The following is a 13,075-nucleotide window of genomic DNA, read 5'->3' as shown; positions in this document are numbered from 1 at the left end:
AGCTCCAGCACCGGCCCACCTGCTCAGGATCACACATTCAAATATACCGGCATCACAGATCACCGATGCCGGTACATTTGAAAGTGCTGATGAGAAGCAGCGCAGCGCTGCTTCTGATCTTGCACGCTGTCTGAGCTCTCTTCAGCACAGCGTTGACGTCACCACTGTGCTGATATGTCTAGAGCACAGACAGCGCGCGAACGTGCAGGAGCGGCGGGGACCGATGACGGGTGAGTATGTACTCCCTATGGGGTGGTGTGTGTGTGTGTGGTGCACAGCTCGATGTGTGTGTGTATGCGTGTGTATGTATGTGTGTGTATGCGGTGCACAGCCCGATGTGTGTGTGTGTGTGTGTGTGTGTGTGTGTGTGTGTGTGTATGAATGTATGTTTGTGTATGCGGTGCACAGCCCGATGTGTGTGTATGCGGTGCAGAGCCTGATGTGGTGTGGGGTGCAGAGCCCGATGTGGTGTGGGGTGCAGAGCCTGATGTTGGGCTGTTATTTGCAATGCTGTAGTGTAGTGCGCTGCCCTGTAGTGTCCTGCCCTGTAGTGCCCTGTAGTGTGCTGCCCTGTAGTGTGCTGCCCTGTAGTGCCCTGTAGTGTGCTGCCCTGTAGTGTCCTGTAGTGTCCTGCCCTGTAGTGTCCTGTAAATTCCTGCCCTGTAGGCCCTGTAGTGCGCTGCCCTGTAGTGTCCTGTAGTGTTCTGCCCTGTAGTGTCCTGCCCTGTAGTGTGCTGCCCTGTAGTGTCCTGTAGTGTCCTGCCCTGTAAATTCCTGCCCTGTAGTGTGCTGCCCTGTAGTGTCCTGTAGTGATCTGCCGTGTAGTGTGCTGCCCTGTAGTGTCCTGTAGTGTCCTGTAGTGTCCTGTAGTGCGCTGCCCTGCAGTGCGCTGCCCTGCAGTGTCCTGCCCTGTAGTGTCCTGTAGTGTCCTGCCCTGTAGTGTGCTGCCCTGTAGTGCCCTGTAGTGTCCTGCCCTGTAGTGTCCTGTAGTGTCCTGCCCTGTAGTGTCCTGTAGTGTCCTGCCCTGTAGTGCCCTGTAGTGTCCTGCCCTGTAGTGTCCTGCCCTGTAGTGTCCTGTAGTGATCTGCCGTGTAGTGTGCTGCCCTGTAGTGTCCTGTAGTGCGCTGCCCTGCAGTGTCCTGCCCTGTAGTGTCCTGTAATGTGCTGCCCTGTAGTGTCCTGTCCTGTAGTGTCCTGTAATGTGCTGCCCTGTAGTGTCCTGTCCTGTAGTGTCCTGTAATGTGCTGCCCTGCAGTTTCCTGTCCTGTAGTGTCCTGTAATGTGCTGCCCTGTAGTGTCCTGTCCTGTTGTGTCATGTAATGTGCTGCCCTGTAGTGTCCTGTCCTGTAGTGTCCTGTAATGTGCTGCCCTGTAGTGTCCTGTCCTGTAGTGCGCTGCCATGCAGTGTCCTGCCCTGTAGTGATCTGCCGTGTAGTGTCCTGCCCTGTAGTGATGAGAGGTCAGTGCTGGGGCAGAATATACTGACAGGGAATGTGTGTGCAGGGGGCGGGCAGAGGGTGCGGCTGGACACTGGGGTGGGGCTTTGGAACTAATAGTGCTATATAAATAAATAAAATTATTATTTATTATTATTAATTATGTGTCTCATGGGGTTTTTGCCTTCCCCTGGATCATGTTACAGGCTGAACATGATTCCTCTACATCTTCTTTTCAACCTTAAAACTATAAAACTATGTAACCTACTGTGTTAACTTTAATAACCATGATGGTTATATCTAGGGTAACGTAGACTGACATCTCCTGAGCTTACAAAAAAAGGGAATTTTGTTTACTTACCGTAAATTCCTTTTCTTCTAGCTCCTATTGGGAGACCCAGACAATTGGGTGTATAGCTTCTGCCTCCGGAGGCCACACAAAGTATTACACTTTTAAAAAAGTGTAACCCCTCCCCTCTGCCTATACACCCTCCCGTGGATCACGGGCTCCTCAGTTTTGGTGCAAAAGCAGGAAGGAGAAAACTTATAAATTGGTCTAGGGTAAATTCAATCCGAAGGATGTTCGGAGAACTGAAGACCATGAACCATAAGAACAAATCAACATCAACAACATGTGTACACAAAAGAACAACCAGCCCGAAGGGCACAGGGGTGGGTGCTGGGTCTCCCAATAGGAGCTAGAAGAAAAGGAATTTACGGTAAGTAAACAAAATTCCCTTTTTCTTTGTCGCTCCATTGGGAGACCCAGACAATTGGGACGTCCAAGAGCAGTCCCTGGGTGGGTAAAAGAATACCTCAATAAAAGGAGCCGAAAACGGCCCCCTCTTACAGGTGGGCAACCGCCGCCTGGAGGACTCGCCTACCTAGACTGGCGTCTGCCGAAGCATAAGCATGCACTTGATAGTGCTTCGTGAAAGTGTGCAGACTAGACCACGTAGCTGCCTGACACACCTGCTGAGCCGTCGCCCGGTGCCGCAAAGCCCAGGACGCACCTACGGCTCTGGTAGAATGGGCTTTCAACCCTGAAGGAAGTGGAAGCCCAGAAGAACGGTAGGCCTCGAGAATCGGTTCCTTGATCCACCGAGCCGAGGTTGACTTGGAGGCCTGAGAGCCCTTACGCTGGCCAGCGACAAGGACAAAGAGCGCGTCTAAACGGCGCAAGGGCGCCGTGCGAGACACGTAGAACCGGAGTGCTCTCACTAGATCCAAAGAGTGCAAATCCTTTTCACACTGGTGAATTGGATTAGGGCAAAAGGAAGGCAAGGAGATATCCTGATTTAGATGAAAAGGGGATACCACCTTAGGAAGAAATTCCGGGACAGGACGCAGAACCACCTTATCCTGGTGAAAAACCAGGAAGGGGGCTTTGCATGACAGCGCTGCAAGCTCAGACACTCTCCGAAGTGATGTGACCGCCACCAGGAAGGCCACCTTCTGAGAAAGACGGGAGAGAGAGACATCCCGCAGCGACTCAAAAGGCGGCTTTTGAAGAGCCGTCAGAACCCTGTTAAGATCCCAAGGTTCCAACGGACGTTTGTAAGGTGGGACCATGTGGCAAACCCCCTGCAGGAACGTGTGGACCTGCGGAAGCCTGGCTAGACGCTTTTGAAAAAACACGGAGAGCGCCGACACTTGGCTCTTGAGAGAGCCGAGGGACAAACCCTTGTCCATTCCAGATTGTAGGAATGAAAGAAATGTGGGTAAAGCAAACGGCCATGGAGGAAAACCGTTACCAGAGCACCAGGATAAGAAGATTTGCCAAGACCTGTAATAGATTTTGGCGGACGTAGGCTTCCTGGCTTGTCTCATGGTGGCAATGACATCCTGAGATAACCCTGAAGACGCTAGGAGCCAGGACTCAATGGCCACACAGTCAGGTTGAGGGCCACAGAATTCAGATGGAAAAACGGCCCTTGTGACAGCAAGTCTGGGCGGTCTGGAAGCGCCTACGATTGACCCACCGTGAGATGCCACAGATCCGGATACCACGACCGCCTCGGCCAGTCTGGAGCGACGAGAATGGCGTGACGGCAGTCGGACCGGATCTTGCGTATTACTCTGGGCAGCATCGCCAGAGGGGGAAACACATATGGCAGTCGAAACTGCGACCAATCCTGGACCAGAGCGTCCGCTGCCAGAGCTCTGTGATCCTGAGACCGTGCCATGAAGGCCGGGACCTTGTTGTTGTGTCGTGACGCCATGAGATCGACGTCCGGCGTTCCCCAGCGGCGACAGATCTCTCGAAACACGTCTGGATGAAGAGACCATTCCCCCGCGTCCATGCCCTGACGACTGAGAAAATCTGCTTCCCAGTTTTCCACGCCCGGGATGTGAACTGCGGAGATGGTGGAGCCTGTGACTTCCACCCACTGCAGAATCCGCCCGACTTCCTGGAAGGCTTGACGACTGCGAGTGCCGCCTTGGTGGTTGATGTAGGCGACGGCAGTGGCGTTGTCCGTCTGGATTCGGATCTGCCTGCCCTCCAGCCCCCGATGGAAAGCCAATAGGGCTAGATATACTGCCCTTATCTCCAGAATATTGATCTGAAGGGATGATTCTATAGGAGTCCAGGTTCCTTGAGCCCTGTGGTGGAGAAAAACCGCTCCCCAACCTGACAGGCTCGCGTCCGTGGTGACCACGGCCCAGGTTGGGGGGAGGAAGGATTTTCCCCGAGAAAGAGATGTGGGTAGGAGCCACCACTGAAGTGATGTTTTGGTTGCAAGTGAAAGAGAGATGTTCTTGTCGAGGGAAGCCGAATTCTTGTCCCATTTGCTAAGAATGTCCCATTGGAGTGGCCGTAGATGGAATTGCGCGAACGGCACTGCCTCCATAGCTGCAACCATCTTCCCCAGGAAGTGCATGAGGCGCGCCTTAAGGGGTGTGACTGACTCCGAAGAAGTGACTGCACCCCCGCCTGCAGAGAAAGCTGTTTGTCCCGCGGTAGCTTGACTAACGCTGGAAGGGTATGAAACTCCATCCCGAGGTAAGTCAGTGATTGGGTCGACGTCAACTTGGATTTCGGGAAATTGATGATCCACCCGAACTGCTGGAGAGTCGCCAGAGTGACGGTAAGACTTCGTTGACACGCCACCCGAGAAGGGGCCCTGACTAGGAGATCGTCAAAGTATGGGATCACCGAGTGGCCCTGAGAGTGCAGGACCGCCACGACGGATGCCATGACTTTGGTGAAGACCCGTGGGGCTGTCGCCAGGCCGAAGGGCAATGCGACGAACTGGAGGTGTTCGTCCCCGATGGCGAAACGCAGGAAACGTTGATGTTCGGGTGCGATCGGCACATGGAGATAAGCATCCTTGATGTCGATCGATGCTAGGAAGTCTCCTTGTGACATCGAGGCGATGACCGAGCGGAGAGAATCCATCCGAAACCGTCTGGTTCTCACATGTCTGTTGAGCAGCTTGAGGTCTAGAACGGGACGGAATGACCCGTCCTTTTTTGGCACCATGAACAAGTTGGAGTAAAATCCGCGACCACGTTCCTGAAGGGGAACGGGAATCACAACTCCTTCCATCTTTAGAGCGTCCACCACCTGAAAAAGTGCGTCGGCCTGTGCGGGGGGTGGGGAGGTTCTGAAAAAAACGAGCCGTAGGTCGAGAGCTGAACTCTATCCTGTAACCATGAGACAGAATGTCTCTCACCCATCGGTCTTGAACGTGTGGCCACCAGGCGTCGCCAAAGCGGGAGAGCCTGCCACCGACCGAGGATGTGGCCAGATGAGGCCGAGAGTCATGAGGAGGCAGTCTTGGAGGCAGTGCCTCCTGCGGCCTTTTGGGGGCGTGACTTGGACCGCCACGCATAGGAGTTCCTCTGGCCTTTCTCCGGCCGGTTGGACGAAGAGGATTGGGGCTTGGCGGAGGGACGAAAGGACCGAAACCTCGATTGGATTTTTCTCTGCTGAGGTCTCTTAGGTTTGGACTGGGGTAAGGAGGAGTCCTTTCCCGAGGATTCCTTAATAATCTCATCCAACCGTTCGCCAAACAAACGTTCGCCAGAAAAAGGCAAACCAGTTAAGAACCTTTTGGAAGCAGAGTCTGCTTTCCATTCGCGCAGCCACATGGCCCTGCGGACTGCCACGGAGTTAGCGGATGCCAAAGCCGTACGGCTAGCAGAGTCCAGGACGGCGTTCATGGCGTAGGACGAAAATGCTGATGCCTGAGAGGTCAAGGAAGACACATGCGGAGCAGAATTCCGCGTGACAGCATTATTCTCAGTCAGACATGCCGAGATTGCTTGGAGAGCCCAGACAGCCGCAAAGGCCGGGGCAAAAGACGCGCCCGTGGCCTCATAAATAGACTTCACCAAGAGCTCTATCTGTCTGTCAGTGGCATCCTTCAGGGATGAGCCATCGGCAACAGACACAACGGACCTAGCAGCCAATCTAGAGACTGGCGGATCCACCTTGGGTGAGTGTGCCCAGCCCTTAACGACTTCAGGTGGAAAGGGATAACGCGTGTCAGAGTGCCTTTTAGCAAAACGCTTGTCCGGGACCGCTCCGCTTAGCCGGTCTGGGACTGCGATCCGGGCAGGAGTCCTCCGCCTGGGACCTAGGGGCTATCCTGGGAGCGCGCTGCGGCGCGGACCGAGAAGGCCCTGGAGGAGACAAACTAACAGGGGCCGGGGCCTGTGAAGAGCCCGGTCTGGACTGCAATGCCTCAAGGAGCTTAGATGACCATTTGTCCATAGACTGTGCAATGGATTGAGAAAGTGACTGAGAGAGTTTCTCCGCGAAAGAGTCCAATGACGGTGACTCTGTCCCTGCAGCCTGCTCAGGAGGAGCAGGGGGATCTACATGAGCCGAGGGGCCCACAAGTGCCCTAGGCTCCGGCTGAGCAAGCGTGGCAGGAGTCGAGCATTGATCACAGTGAGGGTAGGTGGATCCCGCAGGCAACATAGCCCCACAAGAGGTACAGGCTGCGAAAAAAAACCTGTGCCTTAGGGGCTTTGCTCCTTGTGGACGACATGCTGTAAGCAATAAGTGTCCCTTAGGAGAGCGACCACTGAGGGTATATGGGAAAGGGTTATACAGCCGTTCCGAATATATATATATATATATATATATATATATATATATATATATATATATATATATATATATATATATATATATATATATATATATATATATATCACGGCACCCTAAAGGAACCAGCACCGGGTGACCGGTGTGGCTTACCAACCGCTGGTGTCCTCCAGATTCCCTGTCGTGGGTCCCCCGGAGCTGTAGAGCTGTGCAGCTGCAGCATACACCGGCAGAATGCCAAACATGGCCGCCGGAGCTCTCAAGGGGGGAGTGGAGCCATGGGCGGCGCCGGCAAAAGGCGGGAATCTGGAGGCCCCATAGTGGTCAATGAGAGGGGAGGGGAGACATGCAAAGATGCTCCAGCCCTCTGTCGGTAATCCCGCCCTTACCCCTGACAAGCAGGCCCGGGGCGGGATTTTTCGCGACTAGCCGGGGACTAAATTTAAGGCCGTGCCCGACAAGCAGGCACGGCCGGCGCGGAAGTCCGATGAAAAAACAACGGACGGCGCTACTGGGGAGAAAGGCGACCTCTCTCCCCGTACCGTCCCCCCATGGGGACACAGAGTACCTTGAAGGTGCAGGGCCCGGTCCCTGGGGATCAAAACGCTCCGGTCCAGCAGGGGCTGCGGATGGAGCACGGTCTCAGCAGGTGAATGACCGGTGAGGCTCCCACTTCTCCCAGAAGCCGCATAAGGGATGGTGAAGAAGACGGCATGTGGCTCCAGCCTTTGTACCCGCAATGGGTACCTCAACCTTAACAACACCGCCGACATAGTGGGGTGAGAAGGGAGCATGCCGGGGTCCCCATAGGGGACCTCTTTTCTTCCATCCGTCATACTATGTATGAGAAATCTTTTTTTTTTTTTCTATGAGTGGATGTGTGCTTCCTTCCACACAAAGCATAAAACAACTGAGGAGCCCGTGATCCACGGGAGGGTGTATAGGCAGAGGGGAGGGGTTACACTTTTTTAAAAGTGTAATACTTTGTGTGGCCTCCGGAGGCAGAAGCTATACACCTAATTGTCTGGGTCTCCCAATGGAGCGACAAAGAAAACTCCAGTAAACGCTTTACCAAGCACATATCGCACATATCAGCCGTTTGTAGTCTCCAAGCCGTGTATCTCCAACACTAGCATTAGAAAATCATACATATGTAACACTCACGACCATCACAGATAGCCAAAATGAGCAATTACAAAATCAATGTAGACGCCGTACCTCATTTTGATGGGTCTTTGCATTCTGAACAGTCTTCATGCTGAGAGACAAAACAACAATTGGAGGAGGGGGCAGGTGTTTCCCAACAGTCACCAGATCAGGCTTGGGCACCAGGGCTTCCACTTTGCACCAGCTAATAGGCTGGCTGTTCAGTTCTAATAAGAAACATACAAATGCTGATAAACATCAGGTGCCGGCGTCCAGTGAATACAAGGAGTATAACAGGCAGCTCTATTGTAATAGCAAAAAGAAAGGAGGGCACACCATAGGAACCAAAGGTGCCATCAATGCGGTCTACAATAAACTGTACATACAGTATTTTGCTGTCTCAGCATCCCAGACCCTTTATGGGATATCATTCTTTAAAGATATTAATGGATTATCCATAAAATATGATAAAACCTCCAATAGATATGTGGATGCCAATGATTAGATCATAGCATAACATGGTAATAAGGAGGGGAAACCATATGGAACGTCAGCTCTCCCCATCTTAGTGGCGTATCATGGACACACCATAAATGTCTATTGTTGTTTTAATATCTGCCAGTAGGTTTTTTTTCTATTTAATCTGAAAGCACAATGATATAGGGGCAGAGACCCTGATTCCAGCGATGTGTCACTTACTGGACCGCTTGTAACTGTTTAAATAAAAATCACTATATCAGCCAGAGATCATCACTGAAGAACTAGTTGTCTTCTAGCACCATGATGTCCTCCTGCCTCCACAACTGATTAGCAGCTTGCTGCCTATGCACAGTGTACACAGAAAGCCACTAGTGTTGCGGGATGAACAGAGCTCAACATTCAGCGCTCGGCAGCAAAGAAAATACACTGAGCAGACCAGTAAGTGATACATCTCTGGAATCAGGGTCTTTGCTCCTACGTTATGCTATTCGCAGATTACATAGCAAAAACAATCTGACAAATTCCCTATGAAGGAGGATTGGATAGAGCAAATATTGCAGTGTTATGCAGATTTGTGTCATGGTGGGTTAATACACTGCATTTTTTCAGAAAACACCAAATTCATTATTTTTTTACGGTATTTTGATGGCTTTTTCTAACACTTATTTGGTAGGGGATTTTCTTTCATTTGATAGTAGCAACAAAAAAAAATAGTCCGCAAAGATGAATGAATGAAATGAAAATGAATGAAAGAAAAACAATTCTGAAAACACACAAGGGGCCCAAAAAAAGTTACCTAAAAGGCCTAACAATGACAATATTAAACTATAGACATAATTTAACTTGAATAGGTCAAGGTCAGTCTTAGGCTGTGTGCACACGCTGCGGAAAATTTGCGGAATTTGCCGCGATTTTTTCACGGAACTTCCGCAGATTTTTCCAAAATTCGCAGTACAGCGAGTCCCCACCCATTTCTATGGCATTTTGGAACTGTTGTGCCCATGCTGCGTTTTTTTCCGCAGCGGAAATAATGCAAATTTCCCTGTGGAAAAATCTGCAGCATGTGAATTATTCCTGCGCATTTCTCCGCAGGATCCTATACTTACCTGTCTTGATAGCAGACACCGGAGTCACTTCCTCCAATGCAGAGGAGTGCGGTGGAGCCAGGAGCAGGAAGGAGGTGGTGGTGGGCGGGGCCTGCATGAGTTCCGATCATGTGACAGCCAGAGCTAGTTCAGGCCCGCCCACAGTGCAGACACGGCCGGAAAGTGAAGTGCTGCGTGATGGAGGTAAGTATGAACCCCCCGATCACTCAGCACTTGTTCTGCATTGAGGATGCAGTGCCGAAGCCATGGTACTGTATCCTCAATGCAGAATGACCGCAGCATATCCGCAGGACATTCTGCAATAAAACCGCAGCATGTACACAGACAAAAGTTGTGCTGCGGATTTCTTGAAGCTCCTGCGGAATATGTCCTGCGGATATATCTGCAGGACACTTTCCCTGTGGGCACATAGTCTTACAATTAAAGCTTATTTTGCTGAATAAACACTAACAATGTCGTTAGTGATCATTGCATAATAAGTAGTGATGAGCAAGCACTACAATGCTTGGGTGCTCGGTACTTGTAACAAGCACTCGGATGGGGCTCATCTCATGTACAGAGTATAATGGAAGTCAATGGGGAACTTGAGCATTTTTCCATGAAGATCTTCCCAGAAAAATGCTTCCGTTTCGCCATTTCCTTCCATTATACTCGGTACACGAGACGAGCCACGTTCGAGCATCCGACTGCTTGTTACGAATACCGACCTCCCGAGCATGGTAATGCTCGCTCATCACTAGTCGTTAGCGATCATTGCATAGTAAGTAGAGATAAATGACCACTACCATGTTCAGGTGCTTGTTAGGAGTACTATGACCCAAGCATGGTATTGCTCGCTCATCACTAGTCATTCGGTGAGTTCAGATCAAGAAATCTGCATCCAGTCCGTACATCACAGCCATCTCAGGTTCTGATACACATATGTGTGAAATAGTTTTAAATAAGACTGCATTGCCAAGTTATCTAGATTCTTCTGTTTTAGGTCTAATGTTATTGTCAGAAAAAGGGGGAGGAAGTTGACATTACACCCCCCCTTTCCACCAGACAGAGCACGTGACTCGCTCTCTAGCGCCCCTCTTATAGTCAGGCGAATTATGGAATTGCCCGACAATAAGCAAGGAGGCCGCTATTCTACTATGCCGATGATTGAAGGGTTCCCGGTGAGAGTAAGGTATATATTCCCCCGACTCCTGCGGGCGGGATAGATCTAATCCTCCCCAGATCTCACTGAATTCCCCACAAGGATCCTAGGCATAAAGTCTGCTGCCACCAATCGATTACGATAACTATTACGCCGAGCCCACAGATGTGAATTCAGGATCGAGATAACAGAACAGCCCAAGATTAAATTATATATATTTAATCGCCTTAAGGGCACACTAGATACTACAAAATATACAATAGGGATTTACAGAAATATGTTATATTATATATATTTTCATATATATATATTTATATATACATATATATATATATATATATATATATATATAGATAGATAGATAGAGATATATATATATATATATATATATATATATATATATATATGTATATATATATATATATATATATAGGTAAGTTCTGGATCACAGGCAGATATCAGTTGTATCAATTACCTTATTCCCTAGCGGACACAGGGGGGCGCTGTGTGGCTACACGGTTCCTGGATCTTCCCCCACGTTGACCACACGAGACCGCCCGAAGAACATCCAAACATGTCTGTACTGTGTTTATCAAACTGGCTACAATCTATGTCCCCTCCCACCTGGTGACCTCGCTGAGCTGGTCTTCTACCTACCCCGGGAAAGTATGTATTTCCCATTTTTGTTCATAACTCTGCCCCTGAGCTTCTCACACGGAAGATATGACTCTCATTTTTGTTGTAGTGAATTGATCTCCGTTTTGATGGGAAACATGAGAGTCCTGCAGGCTTCCTGTGGCCAGTTACTAAATTACTGAGAGCTACGCACATCATACAATTTTGCCAAAATGTGTGTTATGTGCGTCTGGCCCTCAGGCACATTTTCATATTCCTATCTAATTTGTTTGGGCGACGCACTCCCCAATAATGAAACTTTTCTAACGCACCGAAAGGCTGTGGGATTCTGACTGAAGTTAGGTTATAAACCTGAAGCTCCCCTCCCACCTCCTGTGTAGGGCAATTCACTCCGCTGGGGGTGTGCTGGATCAAGACCTGGCCTACTTGGATTTTGACACCTTGAGTTTTACATTTGCTGGGTCTTCAAGCAGCAGGAAGGGAGGGGGTGACATCACGGAGAAGCTGACTGACATGAATAACTGTCATAATTCTCATCATTTCAGCATAATCCTCACAGTTATATTCACCTGACTAGTTAGCTAAGCTGCCACCATCACTGCATAAAGTACTCAATTGCAGACCCCAGCAGGTTCTCCTATGGTCCAGTGTTGGCCCATAAGCACAGCAGTGAGTGAAGGGGGCTGGCTGCGTGCTAATTTCGACAGCTAGGCCTGCCCCCGCTCCATTTTACAGAAAGAAGGGGGCTGGATCATCTACTGAAATTAGCAGTCAGGCAGCTCTCTACTTGCTCCAGATTATTTAGCAGGAAACCCCCTTTAAGCATTCCACAAGTGTGTATATCCTACATTAAACAACATAATACATCATGGCACATAATAAGCTATGTGCATTTGAATACAATTTTAAAACTGGAAAAAAGCGTTTGAAAGTAAAGATGATTTAAATGTTAAAATTACACAAATAAGGAAGGATAAAGCCAAAATAGATACCCTGCCACACATAATTATGAATAAAGCTGTACAAAATTAAATAAAAATAAGCTTGCAATAGAAAAAAAACAACCCTTTTAATCCTTTCCTTTGGCACTTAGACCCCTTCCAAATGCAGTAAGTAGGCGAAATACCTGCCGAGATCTCAAGGTCAAGCAAATGTATATATAAAAACACATGAGAAATTTGCAGAAAGAATCAGTATATTTACGTGGGCTCTTTATCTCCAGCCAGCTGGGCCCTTTTATCTTCCGGCTAAGTAAGAAAAGCTCCAGGCTTGATGTATTTGTTCCAAAGACATGTGAAAATGTTTCTCCCTTTAGGTCTTGAGGAAGTTGGGGCAAGTCTGCCTGCAAACCAAACATATCAGAAAATACATTTATTCAAAGGAAACAATTAGTGCAGAAACTGTATGTCCAACAATCACAGCCAATTTCTATTTTTCTTCTCAGCTAGAAGCTCACTCACCCCCTGCCTGAAGTAGTTACTTTCAACGTGTAGAAAATTAGGTGTGGTAATTTGTGTCTGCATACACTACATACAGAATAATAATTGTTAATCTCCTTTAAAAATAAGATTGGCTCAAACTTAAAATGGAAAAATATTAAGAAATCTGAGTAACTTTTGGATTCTGCCCCCAGACAAACTGAACATCGATAGATTCTATTCACATTTTTTGTGCAAGTACAGAAGCATTTGCTACTAAGTTATATGAACTGGAAAGATTACATTCTGAGATGACGTATTTTTCTGATTACAAGAGACAATTTTCCTCAACAAAATTTGGGAGGAAAATGAAGGGTGCATCTTAAAATCCGAATGTAGCTTATCGGGAGGTGGAGAAAGGGTGCTGTGGTGGAGGCTGTTCTGGCTCCGATGGGGGCTGTGTGGAGCAGGGTGGTGCGGCAGGTGAGATGCTCTGTCGGCAGTGCGCGTCTATGCTGGCTGCGGTGGGGGCTGTGTGGAGCAGGGTGGTGCGGCAGGTGAGATGCTCTGTCGGCAGTGCGCGTCTATGCTGGCTGCGGTGGGGGCTGTGTGGAGCAGGGTGGTGCGGCAGGTGAGATGCTCTGTCGGCAGTG

At 49.2% G+C, this 13,075-nt stretch overlaps 1 protein-coding gene across 3 annotated transcripts in view; it reads right to left on the bottom strand.

The window, feature by feature from the left end:
- POLA1 (DNA polymerase alpha 1, catalytic subunit) overlaps window positions 1-13,075 on the bottom strand; it is a 513,667-nt gene that overhangs the window by 372,894 nt on the left and 127,698 nt on the right. For all 3 annotated transcript variants that reach the window (XM_075335453.1, XM_075335456.1, XM_075335455.1), the window contains exons 14-15: window positions 12,208-12,346; window positions 7,714-7,868 (exon numbers count right to left, since the gene is read on the bottom strand). In XM_075335453.1, the coding sequence (XP_075191568.1) occupies window positions 7,714-7,868; window positions 12,208-12,346 (294 nt within the window). The remainder of the gene's footprint in view (window positions 1-7,713; window positions 7,869-12,207; window positions 12,347-13,075) is intronic.

The sequence above is a fragment of the Anomaloglossus baeobatrachus genome, chromosome 2, assembly GCF_048569485.1.
Source record: "Anomaloglossus baeobatrachus isolate aAnoBae1 chromosome 2, aAnoBae1.hap1, whole genome shotgun sequence".
Taxonomy (NCBI): Eukaryota; Metazoa; Chordata; class Amphibia; order Anura; family Aromobatidae; genus Anomaloglossus; species Anomaloglossus baeobatrachus.
Note: the sequence above shows the minus strand (reverse complement) of the source record. Positions and strands in the feature narration are given on the sequence as shown.